This window comes from Pseudorca crassidens, chromosome 11 (genome assembly GCF_039906515.1).
Source record: "Pseudorca crassidens isolate mPseCra1 chromosome 11, mPseCra1.hap1, whole genome shotgun sequence".
Taxonomy (NCBI): Eukaryota; Metazoa; Chordata; class Mammalia; order Artiodactyla; family Delphinidae; genus Pseudorca; species Pseudorca crassidens.
The window spans coordinates 29,207,798-29,235,000 of record NC_090306.1 but is presented as its reverse complement, the minus strand read 5'-3'; the positions used below and the strand labels follow the sequence as shown (position 1 = coordinate 29,235,000).

General features: G+C 34.6%; 1 protein-coding gene, 1 long non-coding RNA gene and 1 pseudogene across 2 annotated transcripts; 1 reads left to right on the top strand and 2 right to left on the bottom strand.

The window, feature by feature from the left end:
• Positions 1-389: 389 nt before the first annotated feature.
• On the bottom strand, positions 390-1,500 carry LOC137202887 (T-box transcription factor T pseudogene; annotated as a pseudogene).
• A 13,427-nt stretch (positions 1,501-14,927) lies between these two features.
• On the bottom strand, positions 14,928-15,408 carry LOC137201785 (large ribosomal subunit protein eL22). Its single transcript, XM_067696134.1, has one exon. It carries the CDS (start codon positions 15,369-15,371, stop codon positions 14,985-14,987), a length of 387 nt encoding a protein of 128 aa, XP_067552235.1. The 5' UTR covers positions 15,372-15,408; the 3' UTR covers positions 14,928-14,984.
• A 2,048-nt stretch (positions 15,409-17,456) lies between these two features.
• Positions 17,457-22,038, top strand: LOC137201784 (uncharacterized). Its single transcript, XR_010932327.1, has 2 exons — positions 17,457-18,662; positions 21,102-22,038. It is a non-coding gene; the product is annotated as an uncharacterized lncRNA (long non-coding RNA).
• The last annotated feature ends 5,165 nt before the right edge of the window (positions 22,039-27,203 follow it).

Here is a 27,203-nt window from a genome sequence, read left to right as displayed (position 1 = left end):
CTGAGTTTTGTTTCCATACTTAAATTCATCTGTAGCATATAAACACAACATAGGACTACACTTGTGTTGCAGACGATGGGTGGGGTTATTTTTTTGATGAACAACAGAACATATATTGCTTTTCATATTTTAAAGTGAAGTTAATAAGACTTTTTTTTCTTTCTTGACCTATGAGACTGTCATTTTGTACCTAGATCAAATCCTGAGTAAAACTGGTAGACATAAAAAAAAAATAGTGTATATTTTAAGGAAAGGCTTTGGTTTACATGGAAGGTGGTGACAGGGATATCCATGAGGTTATGAGGCCAAGGTGTGATATTGGCTGTCAGGAATATCTGTGGCCACGACATGGTTCTTATAGAGTGAGAATCCTGAGAAGGGACCTGAGATTATTTGGATAAGATAGTGTTCACTGGGAAGGTCTGGACTCCCAGCCCATTAGGTAGCTATGCTGTCTGAGACCCTGGTGCGAAGGTGCTCTGCTAGCTGACCACAGGTTGGGGTACTGATGCAGTCCTGTTGTGCTCAGGAGTGACATGATAGTATGTACACACATGCTGAGGCTGGGCTAAGTTCATGGGATCAGATCATGGACAACTTGCAAATGAATTGTCAGGATAGGTTGGAGAATTTTTCCAATGAGTGTATGGGCTAAGTATGAGCTTGTCCAAGTGGGGAGGAGTCCTAGGCACAGCTTTGAGGACAGGGACAGGGATGTGTGAACTGTGGTTCCTCAGCATAGAGCATTTTTCACAGCCATGGGTGGAGAAAAGTGAGACAGGACCTCCAAACTGAGGATGGGGGTTGACGGCAGGTAGAAGGAACTGAGTCCAGGGATAAGCTACTTCCATTAGTAATATCCAGGTTGCTGTTTGTCTCTGGGTTCTTCCATCTTATCTTTGTGATCCCTGCTTCTTTTTGCATCACAGCAAGCCCTTGCAAATCAGTTTTATTTGGTTTTAAGAGCTGTAATCTCTTTCTGGTAAGCCTTGACAGATATGCATCGAGTCTTGAGAATGCCGTGGCTGGTAGTCATCCCCTGTAGACCCTCAACTCATACTATATGAATTTAGAGCTTTTATTTATGTAAGGAGTTCAATATGCACATATGAATTGGACTGACCCCCCAGGCACCCACTCTCTGTTCACACACTTCCAGAAATGGTTGCTCTCCATCACAAAATCCAAGATAAAACAACACATGGTGTTCGGGTCCAGGCCAGACATACTCAATTTCAGCACTGGGAACATCCTCCTGCTGTTATTGGTGACCATCACCTGGTTGGTGAGCTCTCTGAAGTGCAGCCATATCTAACTTTTCTTGGTTGACACTAGGGTCACCCTTCTCCCTGCCAGCCTGTAGCTCTCACTTCAAGGAGCTCAGCTGGTGGCCCACTCTATTGCAGGCTATTCTACAAGTTCCGGACGCCAAGGGAGATTGTCCTCTTGCTGACCCTTCTTCATGGCCCTCCAACCCAGACTTACTTACCCAAGAGCCATATTTAACTCCTTTCAACAGCCACTCTTCCAAGAAAAGGAGCAGCAAAGGTCCACAGTTCCCAGGCAGAGACCTGTGAGGAGAAGACCTGAAGGTAGGGGAGGGGCAGAAGGGTGAAGATAGAGGATATTCCCCTTGAACTCCTGCAAGGCATGACTAAAGTAGCTCTTTGTGGCATTGGATTTGCTTTAAACAATTAAAAATCAGACTATTGACTAGCACCCAAATATTTATAAAATATACAAATAAAACTATTGATATCTTTGAAGCCGATTTTTAAACAAAAGGAACATTTTTAAATGTGCCAGGATATAAATTATGGGTACCTCAGGATTATTATAACTTTTCTATAACATTTTATTAGATCTTTATTGTGTTTTTAAAAATGTTGGCCACTGATATTTGAAATTTGATAGGTATTTATAAAGTTTCCTCAAAGGATTCTTATGACAGCTAAAATTTTTGCCTATTTAGACAGACACTTTTGGCTGGCTACTCGGTAAAGTACCACATGCTGTGATTATTACTTTTTGTGCTTTCCAAGTCAACACCCAGATGCCTGTGAACCTGACCTGCACAGAGTAGTTATTTTGGTTCTTTAAACTGCCTGCCAAACGGTTGCAGTAGCTTTTTCATATGGGCAGATGGCCACTTCAGAACAAATCAAAATATAATATTTGGTCTCTGAACTTACTTTTGAATTCAAATCTTTGAATTCAATGAGTTCAATGAATGCTAACTCAGATTGAATTTTGGGTTTGACTAATTGTTTTGATGTTCTTAGGCAGTTTTCATGAAACATATTTGATCAAATAACTTAACATGGACTTCACTTCTTATTAGTTGTAAAATGTCCCTTCTGGTGTGTTAAATGCAATAAAAATTTGAGCATATATACTAATATGTAGCTCCTACCCAGCATATGATGAACAAAATATGTATTAACAAGAGACATCAATCCATTTCTGAGGTTATGCACGTAGTTTACTGCTGAAATGCGGTAAAACTTTAAAATTTGTAATTTCTGGTCAGAGTTTATGAGAAACATGAATATGAGCAAAATAGGTAAATTTAGTGTTTTTTTAACAAGGTAGGTATGGCACAGACTTCAAACTATAACACAGATTTCAAGCAAACAAGGGTAATTACATTGATTTAAGCAGTTCTTTCCCATTTATTCATATTTTTTTGTCTTATTTCAGACCTAGCTTAATTCACCCCTCCCTCCCTCCCTCCCTCCTTCCCTCCTTTCCTCCCTCTCTCTCTTCATTCCTTCTTTCATTCCTTCCTTCCTTCCATCTTTCCTTCCCTTTCTTCTGTTCTGCCTTTCTTTCTCCTATCTCTGTAAACTGCAGTCCTGAGTAAAATGGATGGTTTCAGATTAACCTAATTAATTACAACTAAATAGCCACTTATGTCATTAACCCAGGATACTTCCCTGGGCTACTCAGATCCAAATGTAGATTTCATATATTCAATGGAACAATGTTTGTTAGAAAATATATTTCATATTATAATTTTTATAATGAGAAAAATGCTAATTAAAACCAAAACCATTAGTCACCTGTAAGATTTGAAATATATGAAAAGTTTGATAACACTCTGTTGGTGAGGCTAAAGAGGAAAAAGCAGTCTAATATGTTGTTTTTCAAAATGTAAAATGGGACAACATCCATGGAGAAGATTTTATCAATATCTAACAAAATCATAGCTGTATCTGGCCTTTGATCTATCAATCCCTCTTCCAGGAATCTGTTCCAAAGATCCAAAAGTACACTGACATTAGTTTGAAATGACATGTATCAAATGTTCTTCAGTGTAACATTATTGGTACTAGTAACAAAATTGAAATCACCCCCAAAATCCAAAATTCTAACACCAAAATCCAACAGTTATATAAACTGCAATATATCTACACAGTGGATTACTATGTATTGTGCAAAGCAGTTGGAAAGATCTCTACAAAATGGATTAAATGGATTATATATTGTATATTTTGGAGTATAAATTGTTAAGTGATAAAAGGAAGTTGCAGAAAACTGTGTATAGTATGTCACCTTGTGTGTAAGAAACCCTCCCTTCCTTCCTTCCTTCTTTCCATCCTTCCTTCCACCCCTTTCTCTCTCTTTCATCTCTGTTTCTTTTCTTTATTATTTCACAGTTTGTGCTTTTTTTTTTAATATTTGCAAACATAAATAAGGGAAGGAGAGAAGAAAAACTCATAAAAATTGTTCCCTATAAGGTAACTGTCTCTCCATTCTGAAAAGTGAGACGTTGAAATCATCTACTATTATTGCACTTCTGTCTATTTTTCTAGTCAATTCTGTCAGTGTTTGTTTTATATATTTAGGTGCTCTGATGTTGCATGAATATATATTTGTAATTGTTAAATCTTCTTAGTGACTTGACCTTTTATCATTATATAATGTCCTACTTTGTTTTTGTGATAGTTTTTTGTTCAAATTGACAATAAATTTTAAGCATAATTAACTGTCATTAGCACAAATTCATGAACTGTATCTTCGTTTTTCTCATTTTTTGAAACCTTATATTTGTAATCATAGTTATTTATATTTGATAAATAAAATTATTTATAAAGAATTCAAGTTATAAGTAAATGGAAATGTATCATTCAATTTTTGTTTTCTTGCTAGTGGAGGACATTAAGCAAAACTAAGATCTTTAATTCATAAATATGGTAATAAAATTGAACATGTATTTAAAGTATTGAAATAGTATAACTGAAGAATAAAAGAAACATTATAATAAATGCTTTATTATCATTAATGTTAAATTCTTTTGATTACTGAGTTTAATTGAAGATTTTAAAAATACACTATAAAAAAATAAAAATACATTATAAATATATTTGCATTATAAATCTATATTTTAAAACTTGTAAATGTTGATAGAACTAATTGTCCTGTTGAATAATGGAACAGAGTTCCTCATCTAATTATTTAATTTTTATGATCCTTGTGAAATAACAGTTAACTATTTGAAATGTGCTATTCATGTTTGTATGTGTTTTACAGAAAGAAATTGTATTCTGTCATAGCTTACATTTCTAAATTCAAAAAGGCAAATATTTCAAGATCTTTATTATCTTGATCATTTTGACACATTTAAAAATCATCCAATTTTAACAAAGATGTCCTTACCAGGAAATGGTAAGTTCTACTGACAAGTTAAAACAAATGATCAATTATTATTTTTAATTATATTTGTTGCTGGGAAAAAGAAATTATAGAAAAGTAGTCAGAGAAGAAGGATTATATCCTTTAATTTGTAATAAATTTATTTGTAAAGATGGGTGATGTGATGCCTAGCTGTGAAAATAAGTAACATGACAAGTAAATATTAAAGCCATGGAAGTGATCTAAAAATACCTGGATAATGATTGCAGATTATATAAATGTGGGTTTCTGGGGTAGGATTGGAGGTACCAGCCACTTTCCACTGGAAACAAAGCTTCAGTGACTTATATTCTATTGCCAGAAGAACTGGGGAATTTAAACATAGAAATAGAGTAATTGGATGATTTATTTCATAAGCATACATTTTTAAATGTTGCTGATGACTTTTCTTGAAAGTAAAGCCAGAAAGATTTCAAGATTCTTAACTGTAAATATTAGAAATGATTATTATAATACTTTCCATGATAAAATTATTTGAAACTTACTCTTGTATATTCCCAACGAAAGGTGATTCTTATTTTTTATTGTGGCTAATTTAATGAAATAATATTTTATACAAAACACAATTTTCCTAACTTGGAAATTATAATTAATTAAATTAAGAACACATTTGAGTTTTGAGTGTTGTCATTTAGACTGTGGGCATTACCAGGGCACAATAATCCACTTGGTGAAAATTTAGTCTAGTTGAAGGCCAATTATTTTACTTCCTTGTAATTCACATGATATGTCCTTGCAAATAGAAGCAGCCGCTAGCCAAGTAACTAGGGAGAAACAAAGAGCCTTGAGTGGGTGATATTTCAAATTCAACAGTATAAAGCAAAGAAAAATAACACATTTTAACACATAAAAAATGCTAGAAAAAATGTTTACATGCATGATTCTAGTTTGGTAATTGCTTCTATTCTAAATTTTTTCATATCAATTCAACAATAAGCACCTTCCTATCATATAAATCACTATCACTTATAAGTAAGTACAGTTGTAGTTTTAAAGTATTTGGTTTTATCAAGTAATATATGCTCATTAAAAAAAATCACATGTTAAAGAATGTTTTATATTAAATATCAACAGAGTCAGATCACTTCTTCACTTCTAAGTCTACTCTCCAGACAAGTTCTTCACAATTGCTTATATTTTGGTTATTTCCCTTCTCAAACAATATATATTTTCTGAATTTATTAATATCAGATAACATTTATTATTCCCCCAATATCAAATATAAATATTTAACTCATTCAGGTCCTCTTCTCCAACTGTTTTAGTCAATTATGTTATTGTTTTGGTTTTTCTGTCAATTATCTTTAGTATAAACAATGTAATTAAACTCAATCATTTTTCTATAGTCCTTTAATTCAGTTTTCATACTTTATATGACACTTTTAATACCCTTGTTTCTCTACCCAATTTTCTTCACAATCTGCTTTGTGTAAGTTACATTTTTATCATAGCTCTTGGATTTTCATTCCATCCCTAAACATAGCATCTTCTTTCCGTGACCTGAAGATCAACTCAAAATTGAAAGTAAATAAACAATATTTTCATCATTATGGTTGCAAACATATTGAGCAATAAAATACCAATTATCTTCCCATCTTTAGGAGTTCAAATCCAAATGCCCCTTGAGGGAGAATGTTAGGCTGAAAGAATTTCCTCAGTTGGTAAAAAATCATTTAAAATTATATTTGGAAAATAATTTCCATCCTCAGTTTCTGTCATTTTTGGAGGTTATATTGGCCATTTAAAAATGGCATGTACTGCTTTTATTCTCAACATTTTTCAGTTCTAAATCATGCTTATCATTATGTTCTACTACCTTTATTTCTTAAAAGTACCTGTAATGATCCCACTGGAATTTTATTACCTTCTCTGTTGGGTTTTCTCTTTGTTTTTCTTTTATTATAACTTTCTTTTGCTTAATTTACATATTAGTTTCTTTTCTTCCCTTAAGCTCATAATGAAAGATCTTCATAAACTGTGAAGGTAGCAGATAACATTTCTGAGTCCTAAGCACTATAGTGTTGATTTTAAGCTTAGGAATTTCTTTAATCTCCTAAAAATGAAATATATACATATATATAGACAGTATGTGTTCCCCCAGCTGATTGGTAAATAGGACTGTCTTCTATTTAGGTCTGTACTCAAGTGGGGTATTATAGGATGAGAGACTACACACAGTAATCTCTTTTTTTCACCTGATCATAGCAGTCTGCCTTGCTGTTGATAGCACAAGCACCAAACTGACAAAGGCTTTACTATGAATCAACATTTAGACTATTGATCTTATTTAGGATTTAAATGTTTTATTTAAATGTTTTAAAAAGTTTCATTTTGAAGTAATTGTAGGTTCATTAGCAGTAATAAGAAATAATGCAGAGGGGTCTCATGTACTCATTTCCCAGTTTCTCTCAATGGCGACATCTTAGATTATAGTACAATATCACAACCACAATATTAATTTTTATGTAAGATGTGTGACAAGTCAAGGCCCAGTTTTCTTTAACCTATCACATTGCTCTAGTACCATTGATTTAAAAGGCTATCTTTTCTCCATTGAATTGTTCCTTTCACTTTTGTCAAAAATCATTTGGGCATATTTGTGAGTTTATTTCTGAATTTTCTGTTCTATTGGCCTATGTGTCTATTCCTCCACTCACACCACACAGTCTTGATTACTAAAGATAGTATAAGGATGAATTGGGAGATTGGAATTGACATATATACACTATTGATACTACGTATAAAATGGATAACTAATGAGAACCTATTGTATAGCACAGGGAACTCTACTCAGTGCTCTGTGGTGACCTAAATGAGAAGGAAATCCAAAAAAGAGAGGATATATGTATACGTATAGCTGATTCACTTTGCTGTACAGTAGAAACTAACAAAATATTGTAAAGTGACTATACTCCAAAATAAATAAATAAATAAATAAAGCAGTAATAAAAAAAGATAAAGGAAAAAAAATAAGGCTTAAAATTGGGTAGACTGGGCTTCTCTGGTGGCGCAGTGGTTGAGAGTCCGCCTGCCAATGCAGGGGACATGGGTTTGAGCCCTGGTCCGGGAGGATCCCACATGCCACGGAGCAACTGAGCCTGTGCGCCACAGCTACTGAGCCTGTGCTCTGGAGCCCGCGAGCCACAACTACTGAAGCCCGCGCGCCTAGAGCCCATGCTCCACTACAAGAGAAGCCATCGCAGTGAGAAGCCTGCGCACTGCAGTGAAGAGTAGCGCCCCCCCCACTCACTGCAACTAGAGAAAAGCCCGCGCACAGCAACAAAGACCCAATGCAACCAAAAATAAATAAACAAAATAAATTTTAAAAAAAAATTGGGTAGACTGGCTTCTTCTACTATATTCTTCATTTTCCAAATTCTTTTTGTTTTTCTAGTTCCTTTGTTCTTTTCCATATATATTTTTAAATAATCTGGTCTATATAAAAATTCTTGCTGATGTCTTGATGAGAATAGTTTTAAAATTATATATCAATTTTGGCATAATTGAAATCCTTACTGTTATGAGCTAAATTGACTCTCCCCAAAATTTATGTGTAGAAGTCTTAACACCCCAGACTTAACAATATGATAATGTGACTATATTTGGGATATGGTCTTTAAAGAGGTATTTAAATTAAAATGAGGTAATTAAGATGGGCTCTAATCTAACCTGATTTGCAATTAGGACAGACACACATAGAGGAAGACTCTGAAGGTACAGAGAAGAGATGGCCATTTAGGAGCAAAGAACAGAAGCCTTAGGCAAAACAAAACCCTGCTGACATCTTGATCATGGACTTTAATAAGCCTCCAGGATTGTGAGAAAATATATTTATTTTATTTATGCTACCCAGCCTTTGATATTTTGTTATGATGGCCCTTGCAAAACTAACAGTTACCAAGATGAAGCTTCCAATCTATAAACACTGAATGTCTTCCATTTATTTAGAACCTCTTTGATTTTTTTCATGAGCATTTTATAATCTTTTGATGACAATTCTTGTAAATATTTGATTATTTGGATATATTTCTATATTTCATTTTTGAGTGATTATAAAAATCTCACTGCCCATAGTTAATCCCTAGCAAATAGGTTTACAATTAATATTTTATGTTTGTTTTATATCCTGTATCCTTGCTTAACTTATTAATTCTAAAAGGGTATTTTTTTGAGTATTTGTGTATTCCTAGACTTCAGTTTGTATACAATCATATCATCTGCGAATAGAGACAAGTTTATTTCTTTCTTACCTACATATCTGTCTTTTAATTATTTTTCTTGCCTTACTGAACTTGCTAGAACACCTCATACTATGTTAAATGAGTGCGGTGAGAGTGATATCCTTGCCTTGTTCCTGATCTTGAGGAGGGAAATAACTCAGTCTTTCATCATTAAGTATAATGTTAACTTTGGGATTTTTGGTTTTGGTTTTCTTTTTATTTTTGATTTCCATAGATGCTGTTTATCAAGTGGAAGAAGTTATTCTCTATTCCTATTTTTCTGAGAGCTTTTTGTTCGTTTGTTGTTTTTACAACATGAATGGTTGTGAAATTTGTCAAACCCTTTTTCTGCATTGAATTATATGACCATGCAATTTTTTTTCTTTAGGATTGGGTCAATTACATTGATAATTCTTGAATATTGAACTGGCTTTACATGCTGAGAATGAATATCAATTGGTAATGTATAATTATTTTTATATATTGCTAATTCTATTTATTAATATTTTGCTAAGGATTTCTACATTTATTTTATGATGGAAATTGGTGTGTAGTTTTCTTTTTGTGTATTGTCTTTTTCTTGTCTTGGTATTACTATAATAATACTGTCATAGCAATAGAAATAAAAATCCAGTATTTTACTTCAAAAACTGTGATCCTCATGAACAAGATCTGTGATTTCTGTCATTAAAGATGTGGGGATAGGGAACTAACAAGCCATTATTTTTAAGTTTAACACTTGTAATTTAGTCTCTGGAATCATATGATCATTTATCATATGTGATTGCCAATAGGTGAATTTTACAACTACAGTAAGGGGTGGTGGGGAAGTACAAAGAGATTCTTCTAATACCAGACACAAAACTGAATTTCTGTGTAATTTAGAACAAATTGATTTAACCTAATGGAATTGAAATTTCTATGCTGTAAAATGGGAATTATGATGCCAACTATTAACAGTATTGGGGAAATCAAATGAAATAATATAAGTAACAGCTTGTAAGAACATAGATTTTTTAATAAGCTCGGTGAGAAATTAACTGTATCTCTATTCTCTATCTATCATCTATAGAAATAGAAAAAAATAGAAAGATAGATGTGGGCTGGGGATAAACAGGATTTCCACTTCCAACATCCATCATGTCCTTAAAAGAGAATGTAGACTAGGCTTTGGTGGGTTTGACAGGAAAGTCAGAATCCAAGTTGCTCATAAATATTTCACAGGAAGGACATAGATGCTGCTTAAAGTTCTTTCTGAATGGTGTTAGGTGACTTGATTCCGAAAAAGCTTTGAGCTTAGAAAAAATGAGCTTTGCGTATTGACAAGAGTCCTCACATGGGAACAGAATCAAAATTAACAGACTCTGCAACCCAAAGGAGGCTGGCTGAATATTCCCGCTACCTTTGCTCTGATCATGTGACCATCTCACGCTTCTGTCACTTTCATTAAATAAAAATTAATCTTAACATATTTGGGCAGGAGTGGGGGTGGGTTGGCATGGGTGTCTACTCTGTCAAGGATAAAAAATATCCTTTAGTTCTCATCACCTAATCAGTTGATTTCAGCTCCATTTTCTCCCTTTTCTTTCTTTATCACTGCCTAACCTTGTCCCCTAGGAGTTTCAGACCTTGTTATTCATAAATGGCATAACTTCGTGCACCATTTTCCTTTTTACTCAAAAGTTTTCTCTAAAATCAAAGGATTACTTGGCTGATTATAAAATTCTTGCATCACATATGCTTCCTCTCAGTATATTTTAGATACTGATCAAACTGTCTCCTTGCATGAATATTACTGTGAAGATGTCGAATCCATCTTGATATTTCACACTAGTAGGGGGCATGATTTTTTCCCCTCCTACTCCTAGGATTCTTTCTTTGTACCTGAATTTTAACATCCTTACCAGAATATGCTTTGATTTGGAATGGTAGGTATGAATGTTAGGTTTCATTATTTCTTGGAAATCTATGAGCCCCTTCAGTCTACACATTCAACTTGTTTTTATTTCAGAAAAAATGTTGAAAAAATTATACTTTAGACTCTTTCTATATTTTCATTTGCTTAGTTCTTCTTAAAAATATCAATAATGCATGTTAGATATACCTTTTTAAAGTCTAGCGTTCCTTCTGTGATCATGTTTACATTCCCCTTTCTCTCTCCCTGCTCCGCCTCCCTCCCTCCCTCTCTTTCTTTCTCTCTGAGTCACCCTCATAACTACTTATAAACATCTAACTTTTTCCACCTATAACGGGCATTATTCTCTACACTGGCTTTTCATTTTTTGTCATATTGTGACATTTTGCAACTCAATTCTATATTCTTTGGACATCCTATAAAGTCTCTTTGGAATACTTTTTTCTCATTGTTCAAATTTCACTTATTACTTATAAAGATGATATTATCTATAAATTCTGTGAGAATAATGAGAGGCATTTCTTTCATTCCTTTGTTTTACTGTAACCATCTTTTTATCAGAAATGACCGTTTACTGATTTAAAGAAAAATGTTTTGCGCATAGAGCACATATCATTTCCTTTCTAAGTATGATCCATCTTTGAATTATTTTTGCTGCTTGCCAGAGATGTTGACAACTATGGTAACTGGGACTATCTGGGGCGTGGATTCAGAGGTGTTGACTCCAAACTCTTCCTCAACAAATTGCTTGGGTGACAGAAAAATCTTCTTTGGTATTCAGCGTACATTTGGCAGATGTGAAAACCATTCAGTATTTAAGGATGGGGAAATTTATAGCTGATCACGGGTGACTAGAGTGATGGAATGGCTAAAGGCGTTAAGGGAAGAGGAGGGTTGTTCTTCATAGATCAAGAAACTGTCACTGCCTTAGACTACAGCTCATGTGACCATTTTCGCCCCAGAGCTGCTGACAGTATGAGGGGTAAGCTCTCTGTCTGTGTCTGCTACTGTAAGAAATGTATTTTGCTATTAAGCAAAAACCAGGAGCCCACTCTACCATTGCTGCTAAATTACTCTCAAAGTTGCTGACATTCACTGCTGCCTAAAATCACCTTTAAAAAAACGGCTTTATAAAATATAGGTTAAATATTATAAAATTCACCCATTTCGCGAGCATTTAATTCAATAAATTTTTGTATATTGTAGAACTGGTCTGCCTTTCTTTGCCTCCACCCCTGCATGCTCTTCTCCTAGAATGGAGGTTCCATGCCAAGAAGACCATGAGCAAGATGCCTTCTTTTGTCGTTATGGTCCTGCTACTGTCACAGCCCCTAGGTGCTGAAAGAAACTGAAATAGCAAAGTAATATTCTGTTTCTTCTTTCTTCCTTCTAAATTCCATCTAGTGCCTCCAATTGGCAGAAACCAAGAGAAATTCAGAAAGCTAGGTTGTCTGAAATATGTGGCTTGCATGTTTATCCCTCAAAAGTACAGAAGAAAGTGCAGAAAGGAAAGTGTAATATTGAGAGCCCATCATATTGAAAGCTAGAGTATCCAGAGCACCCCTCAACTTATAAAATCATGGATTGCCTCCTCTATTCCTGTCTTAGCCCATTCAGGCAGCTATAACAAATTACCGTAGACTGGGTGACTTATAAACAACAGAAACTTATTTCTCACCCTTCTGGAGGCTGGGAAATTCAAGATCAGGTGCCAGCAGGTTTGGTGTCATTCATTCATGAGGGATCTGCCCTTATGACCTGATCACCAACCAAAGGCCCCACCTCCAAATGGCATCCCACTGTAAATTAAGTTTTAACATATGAATGGGGGCACTAACATTTAGTCTATGGCAATACTTTTCCTTCTCTCCTCTATTCAGCTCTCAGTGAAGTAACTTTCAGGCTAGGAAAGAAAGTGTACAGATGGTTTTATTTATTTTTATTATTTATTTGTTTTTTATTTGCCAGGTATCTGCTTTTCTGTCGCAAATATCTGGGTCCCAACAGGATATATTCCACAGTACCCGGAGCCTTCCTATAACTCTTGATGTCTTAATTGTCATTTTGTAGAGGTTGTGCAGAATAAGATACTTAATATTTTTTGGAAATGTACAAATATCTTGGAGACTGAGGAAGTTTGTGAAAATAAATATCACGCACTCTTGTTTAGGTTAATATTTCACATTTTTTGGCTAGTATAATTCTATTTGTATATTGAAGTTTTTTTTTTTCTATTATATTAAATCTTGGATTTTCTACTATTCTTTTTTTTTTTTTTTAATGAAGTCCAAGGTCATTGTTGGTACAGCAATTCATCAGTGAGGACAAACAACCAATTTATTGTTGCTAAACAAATTAACATGCCAATCCTTTAAAAAAAAAAAAGCCTTGTACAATAATAGTAGCCATGCATTAGCCACTTTAATATAAAATGTGATCAAAAGTCAAAATACAAGAGTTCAAAAGGCATAGAAAAACCAAAAAGTTTCAATTTTATTACAAGTTTTAGATTCTGGAAATAGTTTTTTTAAAAAAAAAACTTATATGCTAATTTCAGCCCAGGGCTAATTTTTTTACAACCAAACTAAGAATTACTACAAGGGAACATCAATGCAACAAACAAGTAAAATTTGCAAACCCAAGTCACAAACTTGCTAACAAAGTTAATAATCATGGTAATGGACAGCACCAAAGAGCAACTGATGCCTCAGTTAAATTGGAAAGAAACAATGCCTTCTCTAGGGCAGAGAAACATGCAAACAATTCTGCTTCAAGAAATTTGCATAGAAATAGAAAATGCTAGAGCCTTTACCACAAATGAAATTACAAAGCCTCAACATGTTAAATTCAAGCCAAGGAGCACCAAATGTTAAATTGGAGCCAAGGTATGACTCAAAACATTTAATTTCCAGCTATGCAACTAGCAAGATCACAAGAATTTCAGGTGTGGAAAGGCACCCTAGGCAAGCTCTTGAAAGACATGAATTTGATACAACGTAACCTTAAATCAATGCAGACATTCCTGTAAAATTTAAATTTTAGAGGGCACCATAAAGCATCAGGATCTCTTCTCAAAGTCACTCTTGATATTGTCAGCAACAATCACATCTTTATGATCTCATTAATGACCTTTCACAGATCTCTAGCCTGTACACGTACAGCAGAACCCCCAATATCGTGGGAAGCCCTTTCAGTTTGGCCCTGCTTAACGTGTTTGTAGAATGACTTTTAAGCCCAGCCGTGGCCTAAATGGTGTGAAAGGGACTACTCCCTGGGCATCTCAAGACTTCTCTTCAGCCTGAGCTGTCTCCCAGGACCCTCTCTTCCACACCTGCCCCCAGGGTAAGACTCCAGAACTCTGGGATTCTGAGCCTGACCCCAGGCAACCTCACCGACACCCACCTTTGGAAGCTCCACTATTCCTCATCTCCAGCTTCCCCTGGTGGGGTTCATAGTGACAGTTTGGTGAAACGACTTGTAGAAACAATGCTTATTTACAAATTCGTATTTTGTAGACCTTTCCTTAATTGAACACCTGTGACTTTTACAGTCGCTCTCCAGACCCTTTCCAGAGGTGTAGTAGAATATGCGAAGCAAAAGGACATTTTATTTCTACAGGAAGAAAAAGGATTAACATACATAGTAATAACTGTGTCCATCAAGAGTAATTTGTAACCAGAAAATGAAGACAAATGTCCCAGAAGCCTGCATTTTATCGACACTGCCACTTTCCCAAAAAAAGAACCTCAGAAACAAGTCACTGGATCTGCTTTCAGTGAATCAGGAGTTCCCACATTTGTATTCCTCAATCTTTGAGAAAAGTACCTGATGAAACTGACCCACCCCTTTTTGTGTAAAATAGTAACTAACTGAACTCACATCTCCACGCCCTCATCCACCGGTTCAATGACAAACAGTAGTCAGTTCCCTTGAAGGAGACTTACACATTTTGGTATTTCTACCAAAAGAATTGAAATTTTCAAGCAGAAAAAAAGTTTAATTACAAGTAAGTGAGTGGCAGCCCAAGTGAAGCCCTTTTACTATGATTTCCAATTTTCTGTTCAATCCACACTGCAGAGATACAAGGAAAGCCACCATTTTGTTTCCTAAATTTTATTTAAGAATTCATACAAAATACTCCAGATAACTGAGTTTCAATCCTCATCTTCCTCCTCTTCTTCATCTTGATTAATCTGGAAGTAACGTAATTCGTAACTTTCTTTGCTGTTAGCAACTACGCGTAACCAATCACGGAGATTATTCTTCTTCAAATATTTTTTGGTGAGATATTTCAAATACCTTTTGGAAAAAGGCACCTCGGAAGTTACAGTGATCTTGCTTTTGCTTCTTTCGATTGTTACAACACCTCCTCCGAGATTCCCAGCTTTTCCATTCACTTTGATTCTTTCCTGAAGAAACTGCTCAAAATTGGCCGCATCCATGATTCCATCTTCTACAGGATGGGTACAGTCAAGAGTAAACTTCAGGACCTGCTTCTTTTTTTTGCCCCCCTTCACCACAAGCTTTTTCACTGGCGCCATCGCCGCAGCGGAGGCAGAAAAGCTCTACTATTCTTTTGTTCTTTTAGGCATTTGCCAGGGGTCGAAAAGATGAGATTGAAATAAAATGCTTTTATTCCACTGATTTTTAACAGAAAATTTGCATTCTCTACTTCCAGCCTGTCTGAAACCAGTTTCTAATTGTCTCTCAGGAGAAACAATACTGTTCTTTCACCCAGTACTTTTTGTTTGTTGTTGTTGTTCCAAAGTTCATATCATGGGTCTGTCACAGAAGCAAAATTATAAATTGCAAGTCATTAAGGTATGGTGAATGCCCATCTGTGTAAGAACATGTCAAAGAAATGTTTACCCAGTTGGAATATCACTGGCCAATCTACTATTGTATATAGTATGTGTATTAATATCCTAGTGCTGCTATAGCAAAATACTACAAGTATATGACTTAAAGCAACAGAAATTTATTTTCTCACAGTTCTGGTGGCTAGAAGTCTGGAATTGATGTATCAGCAGTGCCAGGCTCCCTCTGGAGACTCTTGGGAAGAATCCTTCATTGCCTCTCCCTAACTTCTGATGATCATTGGCAGATACTTGGCGTGCCTTGACTCGAAGTTTCATCCCTCCAACCTCTGTCATCATATGGCCCTTTACCCTGCATGTCTACCTCTCTGTGTCTCTTTCTCCTTATAAGGACACTAGTCATTGGACTTAGGGCCCACCTCAATCCAATATGACCTTACCTTAAGTTGGTTAAATCACAGAGACCCCGTTTCCAAATAAGGTCACATTCACAGGTGCCTGGGTTCAGGACTTCAATATATCTTTTGGGGGGACACAATTCAGCTCACAACAGTAGTAGATATTATTAGTAGCATGGAGCTGGAAGATCTGGTAGATTTTTAGACCAATGGCAGCCAACATATAGTATATTGATATTTATATAAAACTGACTAAAATTACCTAAAAATTTCCAAAAATGAATAAATCTTCAACTTTGAAACTACTCACCTGCTTATTCCATTTTTTATTCAAAATAGATATACAAAGTATGATGTGTGTGTGTGTGTGCACGTGCTATATGTATCTACATGGATTTATGTGTAGGACTTTTCAAAATCCTCATTTCTAATTTACAACTGTAAAACTGAATTCTGAAGCTTAGACTAGACAGAAATCAGGGTGTCACGTTGAGGTGGTAAAGTTACACATACATCAATTCTGATAACTAAATTATTCAACCAATTACTTTTTTTTCTTTTTTAAATTGAGATACTATTGACATATAACACTGTGTAATTTTAAGGTGTACAATGTGTTGATTTGATGCATTTATATATTGCAATATGATTACCACCATAGTGTTACCTAATACCTTTAATGTGTCATATAATTATCACTTCTTTCTTTGTGATGAGAACAATGAAGATCTAGTCTCTTGGTAAATTTGAAGTTCATAATACAGTATTGGTGACTATAATTACTATATGCTATACATTAGAACTTCAGGATTTATTTATCTACTAGTTTTAAGCTTGTATCCTTAAATAACATCTCCCCAATCCCCCAACCTTCAGCCCCTGGTAATCACTATTCTACTCTCTGTTTTTACAAGTTTATCTTTGTTAGAATCCACAAATAAGTAATATCATACAGCATTTAATCTTCCTCTGTCTGACTTAGCTCATTTAGCATAATAAATCCATGTTGTTGTAAATGGCAGAATTTCATTTTTTTTCATGGCTGAATTATATATATATATAATATTAATTATAATATAAATATATATATATATACATACATATATATTTTACATCTTATTTACTCATCCATTGATGGACACTTCAGTTTTTTCATATCTTGGTTATTCTGAGTAAAGTTGCAATAATGACAGAAGTGCTGATACCTCTTTGATACCTTATTTTGCTGGGAAAAAAATACTCTCTTCGACAAATGGTGTCTGGAAAACTGGATAACCACATGGAGAAAAATGAAATTGTACCTCTATCTTATACTCCTCATAAAAATTAACTCAAAATGGATTAAACACTTCAACATATGACCTGATACTATAAAACATCTGGAAGAAAACATGTAGGGAAAGCTCCTTAACTTTGATCCTGGCAATGATTTTTTGGATTTGACACCAAAAACACAAGCAACAAAAGCAGAAATCAACAAGTGGGACTATATCAAACTAAAAAACTTCTTCACAGCTAAAGAAACAATCAACAAAATGAAAAGGCTACCTACAGAATGGGAGAAAATTTTTGCAACCCATATACAGAGTAAAGGGTTAATGTCCAAAATATATAAGGAACTCATACAACTCAATACAAAATAATCCATCTAAAAAATGGGTAGAAGAACTAAGTAGACATTTTCCTAAGAAGACACTCAAGTGGCCAACAGGTACATGAAAAGATGCTCAACATTCAATCTGGAACAATTCTTGAGTGTACAAATCCTTCACCTCCTTGATCAAACTTATTACCAAGTATTTTATTCTTTTTAATGCAATTGTAAATGAGATCATTTTCTTAATTTCTCTTTCTGATAGGTATTATTAGTGTATAGAAACACAACTGACCTTTGTATATTGATTTTGTATCTTGCAACTTTACTGAAACTGTTTATTAGTTATAACAGTCTTTTGGTGAAGTCTATTATAAATATTATATCATATCATCTGCAAGCAGAGACAATTTAAATTATTATTTGCTGATTTGAATGCTTTTTATTTCTTTTTCTTGACTAATTGCTCTGACTAGGACTGCCAGTACTGTGTTAAATAATAGTGAGAACAGGCATTCTTGTCATGTTCCTGATCTTAGAGCAATAGCTTTCAGCTTTTCATCACTGATTATGATGTTAGCTGTGGGCTTGTTATATAGGGCCTTTATTATGTTGAGATAAATTTCTTCTATATCCACTTTGTTAAGAGTTTTTTATTAGGAAAAGATGTTGAATTTGTCAAATGCTTTTTCTGCATCTATTAAGATAATCACAGGATTTTATCCTTTATTTTGTAATGTGGTGAATCACATTGATTAATTTGCAAGTGTTGACCCATCCTTGCATCCCAGAAGCAAAGCCCACTTGATCATGGTGTATGATCCTTTTAATGTACTGTTGAATTTGATTTACTAATATTTTATTGGGTAATTTTGCATTTATGTTCATCACATATATTGACCTGTAATTTAATTTTTTTGTATATCCTTGTCTGGCTTTTGTATCAGGTAATGATGGCCTTGTAAGATGAATTTCAAAGTGTTCTTTCCTCATCTATGTTTTGGAGAAGTTTGAGAGGGAATGGTATGACTTCTTATAATATTTGGTAGAATTCACCAGTGAAACCATCTGGTCCTATAACCAAAGATAGGAAATCTGAGAGGAATGAAATATTATGATAAAACATCATAGCCTAATTGAAGTTGAGGGACAAAGTCTTGGTTGCTGTGACAGTAAATTACTCTTAGTATGAGTAAGAGCTTCTCACATACCACTATGTTCTATTTAAACATGACTAGGATTTCGGGCGATCCTATGACCAGAGCTACTCATCATCAACTGGGCATAATCATATCATTAAGCCATAAAGTCAAGTGGGCACAGCAGAAGTTGACTATATAATGAAAATGATACATTCAGGATTAGGCCAAACAGTTTGAATTTGACTTCCTATCTTCTAACTGTATTTTTTTTTCTTTTCTGTCATTATCCAAGATAATTTTCTTTCTCATGAGTAGTCCTAAATGGTTTCTTTACAAAGCTATCATGGTAGTTTTGATATTAATTTGGGGGATGGAAATAGCAATAATAATAAATGTATGTAGGGCATTCCAGTGACTTCTGGAGAGACATGTTCTCCTGATTTGAAAGGCAACAGGAAAAGGAGAGAGGGCACAGCCTCTGAATGTTTTTATGTTTTTGCAGAAATGCTGTTACCATAGAAATTCAATGCAGTCATGTTAAGGGGTTAAAATATACAAGCAACCCATCTTAAACATACTACATAAGGAAAAATCTGAATTTTGTTATATCTAGTGTAACACATTTAAATTAACATTACTATCAAACACTCAGTAATTTGGCATTGTAAATCTCTTAAACACAAAATTATCATAAACTTCAAACAAATAAGTCTCTCACAGCTTAAAAACAAACAAACAAAAAATGGGGCCTCAGGTTAGGATTCAATGTGACTTTTTTCAATTTTGAAAAACTTATGAGTTTAAGAGGAGTTAAGAAGAGGAAGGACAGGGGAGAGATTGCTAAAGGATTTCTTCCTGGGGTGATGCAAATATTCCAAAATGAGATAGTGGTGATGCTTGCAGAACTCTGTGAATACACCAAACAATGAACACTTAACCACTAATGCTAAACATTGCACACTTCAAAGTGGTAAAATGTATGGTAAGTAAACTATATTTCCATAAAGCTGTTATTTTGAGAAAAAACAGCTTATGATAGTCAGTCTCTTCCTGGGTGCTGGCATTGTATATAAAGATCATATATTACCTAGTTCCTGAAATGTGACCACTTTTCTCTCTAATCAAACTCAGGAGTATATTTTTTCTCTTTGAGTAAAATTAAAACAAAATTTTTAAAAGTAAATGATTCAAAACACAATTTAATTTATACCAGAACATGAATTTTATTAATTTGTAATTAATTTTAAAAACTGATTAAGACTGTAACTCTTAAATTTTTACCTATATTTACTTATTCTGTTTCCTTATCCATAAAATGGGGGCATTTATCATAGAATAAAAAAAATGTAAAGCAATTAGAACTTTTCCTAGTGCCTAGAAGGTGCTTTGTAAATATTTATTATTATTAATAAGCAATGCACAGGCCATATTCACTTCTCCAATAGAATATTTTTATACTTTACCAAATAAATTTCTTATTTTCCAGTAAGTATTATTTTTTCCTCAATTTTTTTCACAAGCTGTCCACTCGAGAACACAAGAATTTTAAACACCAATCTTCAGCTCAATTAGTTTATAAAGTAGGTGTGAAGTCACAAAACTTCAAGATATTGTTTATTTTTTCAGAAGTCACAGGTCTTTTCGGGAATTAGGAGGTTCCCATCACATATGAAAATAAAGTAACATTGTTAAAAGAATACCATTCAACTGGCATAAACATTGAAACATTCTTCAGTTTTATAATTTAGTGAATTCTAAGCTCCTATTTACCATTTCCACACCTAAAATCATGATATTAATCCAATTCCTCATGCTCAGTTCAGTAATGATTATGCATTCTCATTATGAAATTTGGAACTTACCCAGTTGTACCTGTGAGTGGATGGATGCAGCAACCCCAGCCAGACAGAGGGGTGATTACCACGGTCTCAGTCCCTTTAGAAATTTAAGTTTGGGCCACAACAGGGCCAGATTCATGGGCATTTGACCTGGGCAGTCCCACAGGTCAAATGAAGAGCCCCATACTTAAAAGAACCTCATGCTTGGTCTATTGCTCTGCTGTCACTGTTTTGAAATTCTTAGTAATATTTGAACAAGGAATCCTACATTTCATTTTGCACTGAACACAGAAAATTATATAGCTAATCCTGGGTCATAAAGCCAGGTAAGCTACCAAATCCTGTGGTAATAATTAAGGGTAGGAGGAAATTAGTATAGGTGTTTGAGGAGGGAGAGGATGAGTATTAATGGTACCCTGAACCTACCTGCAGCAATGGTGTCTGTACCTCTTCCCACTAACCTCTCATAAGTTTCTCCTCAGAAACACGGACAAGAACTACGGAGGAGGGACTTCCCTGGTGGCACAGTGGTTAAGAATCCGCCAGCCAATGCAGGGTACACGGGTTTGAGCCCTGGTCCGGAAAGATCCCACATGCCGCGGAGCAACTAAGCCCGTGTGCCACAACTACTGAGCCTGCACTCTAGAGCCCGTGAGTGACAGCTACTGAGCCCTCATGCCTCAACTACTGAAGCCCGCGTGCCTAGAATCTGTGCTCCACAACAAGAGAAGCCACTGCAATGAGAAGCCCGCTCATCACAATGAAGAGCAGCCCCCACTCGCCGCATCTAGAGAAAGCCTGCACACAGCAACAAAGACTGGACACGGCCAAACATTTTTTTAAAAATTAAATAAAAAAATGATTCTGGTTCAAAAGAAAAATGCATATACAAAGTTTAAAAATAAAAATGATGAAGGAGCTGTTTTCCAAACCTCATGCACAGAGAAGAGAATCTGTATGAAGCAAGGGATGGATGGGAGGTGTCTTGCTTACATCTCTATTCAAGGAAGACTTCTGCAGGAAGGATAGCTGGTTGACAGCCTCCAGCTGCCCCAAGATTGGCCAATGTATTCTTGCCAGACTGCTTCCCCAGCGACTAAGCACTATGACGTACTAGAATCACTATATTCCTGCCCACCCCTAGATTCCTAGAATCCCTGTAATGGTAGACTTTGCTTAGGGAGTCTGATTACCTAGTCAGTTAACTAGCATCCTCTCTCTCTCTCTTTCAAATATATATATAATCGCTATTGGGATCATGGGTAAATATTTGTTTCTTTCACCCTGCTTTGCTTATGTGTATATTTTTTTTTCTGCAAATACATGTGCTACTTCAAGGACTTATAATATTGTTGGAAATCATCAAGAATAACACATTTTGTGATCTGTTTGAAAGGAATAAATGATTTCACCCACCTACATTTACTGACTACTCATGAAATGCAAAGCTTCACCTTACTTTACCCTATCATCAGAAAAATGATTCCAGTTTTGGTACAAAAGGATACTTCCAAGTATCCTTTCTGCAAGATTGTAGAAAAGCAATCTCATGTATATTACATGATAGCTTTTACATGAATTACTGCTGCTGCAAATCAGTGGGCAATGTATGTGGACAAATACTCAATGTTTTAATGTTTTTTTTAAGTATAGGTTGCACTTTTGCATTTCATGGTGCCTTTTAGAATTAACTATATCTTTTTTATTTTTTCTTTAATGTCACGAACTATGTTTTGAAATATTCAAACACATGAGAAAAAGGCTTATTGAAGTAAATATTCTGCAATTAGTATTTCTCATGCCACTTATACCATGATTACATGAAATGTAAAATCACTGCTTTTGAGTATTAGGAAAAAAATAGAAGGAATCATAATTATAGGCAAGTTTTATTAGGAAATGTTTAGGTTAACTCTGAAATTCAAGTATAAATAAGATTTTTTTAAATCTCAGTTTATAGTTATCACAAGTATGTGTGATAGGTTAAGTTTTGCTAACCAGTAAATTGGGGTGGTCCTTGAATCTTCCTTTGGCAGTTCCTCCCCTTCATTTCAAATCAATCAGAAAGTCTTACAGACTCTACGTCCTAAACCTTTCTTGAAGCCCTCTCCTCCACCCTATTTCTGCTGGCATTGGGCTCATGCTCATTTTTTCTTCATTTGAGTGCTCACATTCTGGCCTCCCTTCTGACTCTCCACATTGTTGCCAGTGTGATTGTTCTGAAATGGAAATATGGTCATTCCTCTGCAATTCACATCTGTCATTGAGTTCCCAGAGCCTAGCTTGAAGTCAAATACTTGTTGGCAATATATTTGAGAACTTTTTTGATCTTACTCCTGCTTGCTTCTCAGACTCATCCCTGTCTGCCTACAAAACCTCTCTGCTCTGGCTCTGAACTCCCTGTCATCATTCAAAAGTTCCATGAGTTTTCACAGCCCTGCAAGTTGCATCTTCCGTTGCCACTGCCTGGAGTATATTCCCCTCAGCCCAATCCTGAAAAATATAACTCATTTCTCTTTTTTCACCTATATTTTTTCTTAAGTTCATGATTAACATTGCCATTTTAAAAAACCTCAATGCAAAAAATTTAATTTGCACACCATAAAATAATTTAATATTTCTGTATAAAATATTCTTTTATTTCCCATTTCAGAATAACTAAACCATAATATCACATGACAGTTTTTCTCAGCTGATTTCACTGATTTTCCCCCAGCAGATAAACAACTTACCTTGAGTTAAACACTTCCTCCTCTGCCCTTTGCTGCATGCCGAATAAAGCTCTAATAAACATCTTCAGGTATTGCATGTGGCAAACATTCGAACATGTCCAGGAAATTCTTAAAGCCAGAGACTCTCTTTGTTCGTTTCCATTCCCTAAATGTCTTGGATACTTGCTACATGGCAAGTACTCATGTAATATTTGTTTAGAGAATGAAAGATAGCAAATAATTGAGAACAAAACTTGACTTTTCAGTGTTATTTTGAAATTTTTTATCAAAATGACAGAACATAACTATTCAGTTATACATTTATCCTTGGTCATGTTCTTGCTTAAATCGTGTAACTATTAACATACAGTTCACTCCAACAGCATTTTTATGTTCCTACGTATTAGGTATTTTGTTGTTTGCTTGGGAAACTCAGATAAATACAACACTGACTCTTTATTCAATGTTTTCTTATTATAAGTGAGCGATGAAATAATAGTTGGTACTATTCACTGTACTCTGTGCCACCTACTATTTAATCACCTAATAAGATACTTCGAGGTGAAATTTAATCATCAGCAGTCTTATTTTGTATATGTGTGTAAAATAATTTAAATGCATTCAAAATATGCATTGTGTTGTGGCAATATAGGTAAATTTATGTATAAAAATCATTGGATATAATGGTTATTCAATTAATATTTTGGATTGATTGAATATATCACTAATATGAATGAGTAATTCATACTACTATAATCCTTTCATTTCAGTTGAGCTCTCTATATTTTCTTCTCTTTTGAAGAGAATGGCACTTCAGTATAATCACAAAGAGTGAATAGATGGGATTGCATAGTCTCAATCAACCTACTTTTTACATGCAAAAAATTTAAAAACACATAATTATAAATTTCCTGTATTTCACAGTAAACATTATTGTTCAAACCTTAGAGTTACAACAATATAAAATGTTAGTAAAATCAATGTTTTTTTGAAATTATAGTAATTCATGTAAGATTTTTTAGAAACTGACACTAGTGAAAACTCTGAAGTAGTGTAGTTTTTTGGCATTTATTTTTCAAACTTCCAATTGGAAACTCAATCACAAAGGCCCATCCACAGAGCCACACACTATCTACCCTGATTGCATCTCATGATCCTTACTTCCCTGCCTCCACTCAAACACTGAGTTCTTAGTAGTAATTTTTCAGGGTTTTGATCTCTGATCTGTGCCTTATAATTTGATGAAAGTAATTTTTGAAAGGTTAATATGTCAGGACATTTTTTGCAAATGTCCTAAACAGGTTCTCTTGTATTACTATGATTATTAGTTTCATAATGTTGCCATAACAAATTGCCACAAATTCAGAGACTTAACACAGGCATTATCTCACAGTGCCTTCACAGTCTGAAGTCTAGCTTCCTTGGGTCTCAGAAGGCTAAAATCAACGTGTCTACATGGCTGTGTTCCTTCCTTGATGCTTTAAGGCAGAATCCACATCCTGGCTTGTGTGAGTGATTGGTAGGATTCACTTCCTTGTGGTTGTAGGGCTAAGGTCCCTGTTTTCTTGCTGGTATTACCAGTTGGCTAGACATCAGGGATCTTTCTCAGCTTCTAGAGGCTGCTAGCCTTCCTTGGCTCCTGGCCCCATTCCTCCATCTTCAAACCAACAAGAGTGGGTCAAGTCCCTTAAGCTTCATCTCTTGGACTGATGATTCTGTCTTCCTCTTTAGCTTTTAAGGGCTCATGTGATTACATTAGATCCACTCAGGTAATCCAGGATAACCTTCCTAATATAAAGCAATTGATTAGTAACCTTAATTCCATGTGAAAGACTCTTCTCAGCAGTACCCGTATCAGTGCTTTACTGAACAGCTAGGAAACAAAAAATCTTGGGGAGATATTTTTACAATTCTGTCAACCACTTCATGTAATGATTTTTTTTTCTTCTGGAAAGCATATTGAATAAGTTAACTAAGTAAATATTGAGCATTTTTTTAGCACTTTATCCTATGATGGTTTTCTTTTTCAAAGAAAGAGTACAAACAAGGGAGAAAAACATAAAAGAACATTCTTCATTCTAAGTCTCTCTCTCTCTCTCTCTCATTCTCTCTCAACCTCCTCTTCTCTCTTAGTTGTTTTGTTGCTGTTATAAGTTTTTCTTAAACATGCAGCTTCTGACCAATGCCATTGAAGGCCCAGGTACATTCTATCTTCCTGCTTCGCCATTTTTAGCATGTGGATTCCATTCTCCCATTCATAGTATGGTTGATAATCTTCTAACAACCTGCCATTATTCCAAGCATAAATAAGAAGAAAGGGTGGAAAAAACATAAAGTGCCTAAGGGCAAAAGCATAACTGCCTGCCTATGGAGCCTCACCATTCTTCAAAACATTCCCAAAAGCTCAACTCAGTGACTTGTTTCCATCTAATTGTTGGAACCATGCTACATTGCTTTCCTTAGATGAAAGAAGACTAGGAAAACAGTGGGGCTGAATAGATTGGGTTGATGAACACCATTGTATCTGACACACTATCATCAGACAGAAGATAGCATGGTTTATATTTGAATATTTCTTGTCTAACATTGAACAGAGAAAATAAGGAAATTTGTGCTCATCTGACTGAACTGTGCCTTGGTGTCCTGAAATTAATTTTATGTGGATTGAAGAAATCAATAATCACTAAATTTCAGAATGGAATTTCAATTTTCATTTAGTAAATCCTAAACCATATGTAATATTTGTTTAAATTGTTAATCTTTCTCAAAGAATATTGAAGTTTTTAATGTTAACTTTATGGGATTAAGCCAAAGATATCAAGAGTGTTAGAAATTCCATGCCCTATATATTGTGAAGTGTGGAATGGTATGAATATATGATCTTTTGTCTTATCACAAATTATAATAAATAAGCTTTTAACTTGACTATCTGTTAAGTTCTGTAGCTTTTCTAAAATTAGGATTAAGTTAAATTTGAGCTAATATATTCTAATCCATGTAAAATTTACATATCTGGTTTTGTGACTTTTTGTGACTATCCTTCAAATCAGTATTTCTATAGCAGAGCCTATCTACCAGAAACAACAAAAGTTAAGGCATGTTACTTTGTACTTTCAGTGATCTTAGTCCTTGCACTTAAAAAAACTCCACATCAATATACGTTAATGGGAAGACTTTGTAATGTAACAAAAAAATCAACAATGTTTTTTTACTTCACTGTTCTCTTGTCTGGGTGGCATAGTGTAGATGATGGGTAATAAAAAAAAAATGAGATTCAAAGCAATTATTTTCCAAACTGCTGGCATTGAAAAAATTGTAGTCATTTGGAAACATTTAGGGCTCTGAACCAAATGAACTTAGTATTATATAAAATGCAAGAATCAAAATACATAACAGTAATCCCTGAATTTCAAGGGCAAATCACTTAGCTATAATAATTTTAAGTCCTTGAGCATTTATTATAAAGCATACTGACAATGTGAATATACACCTGGCTATATATCTCCCAATAACACATTGATTTTCAGCTATTTCAATAATGGTATAGATCTCAGCATAGGACTGTTCTATGATAGAAGCAATCATTCTAAGTAAGGTATGTATTTAAGGTTATGTCAAGTTGTGAGAAACTTACTAAGTACTTCTGTTTAAAAAGTTCCCTGTTTAATATGTTAAAACTTTGTTTACAATATTCCAAGGGTATTTTATTCCAAAGGTCTTTCATCATAAAATATTTTCAGTGTAACATTTACTATTATGTGAAAATTCAAGCAGGTAATACATACTTAAGAATTTACAGTTTGTCAGAGTCAGATGTGAAGTTGTCTTTCTTAGAAAGTGACATCTAAGAGAAGACTAATGTTCCAAATAATA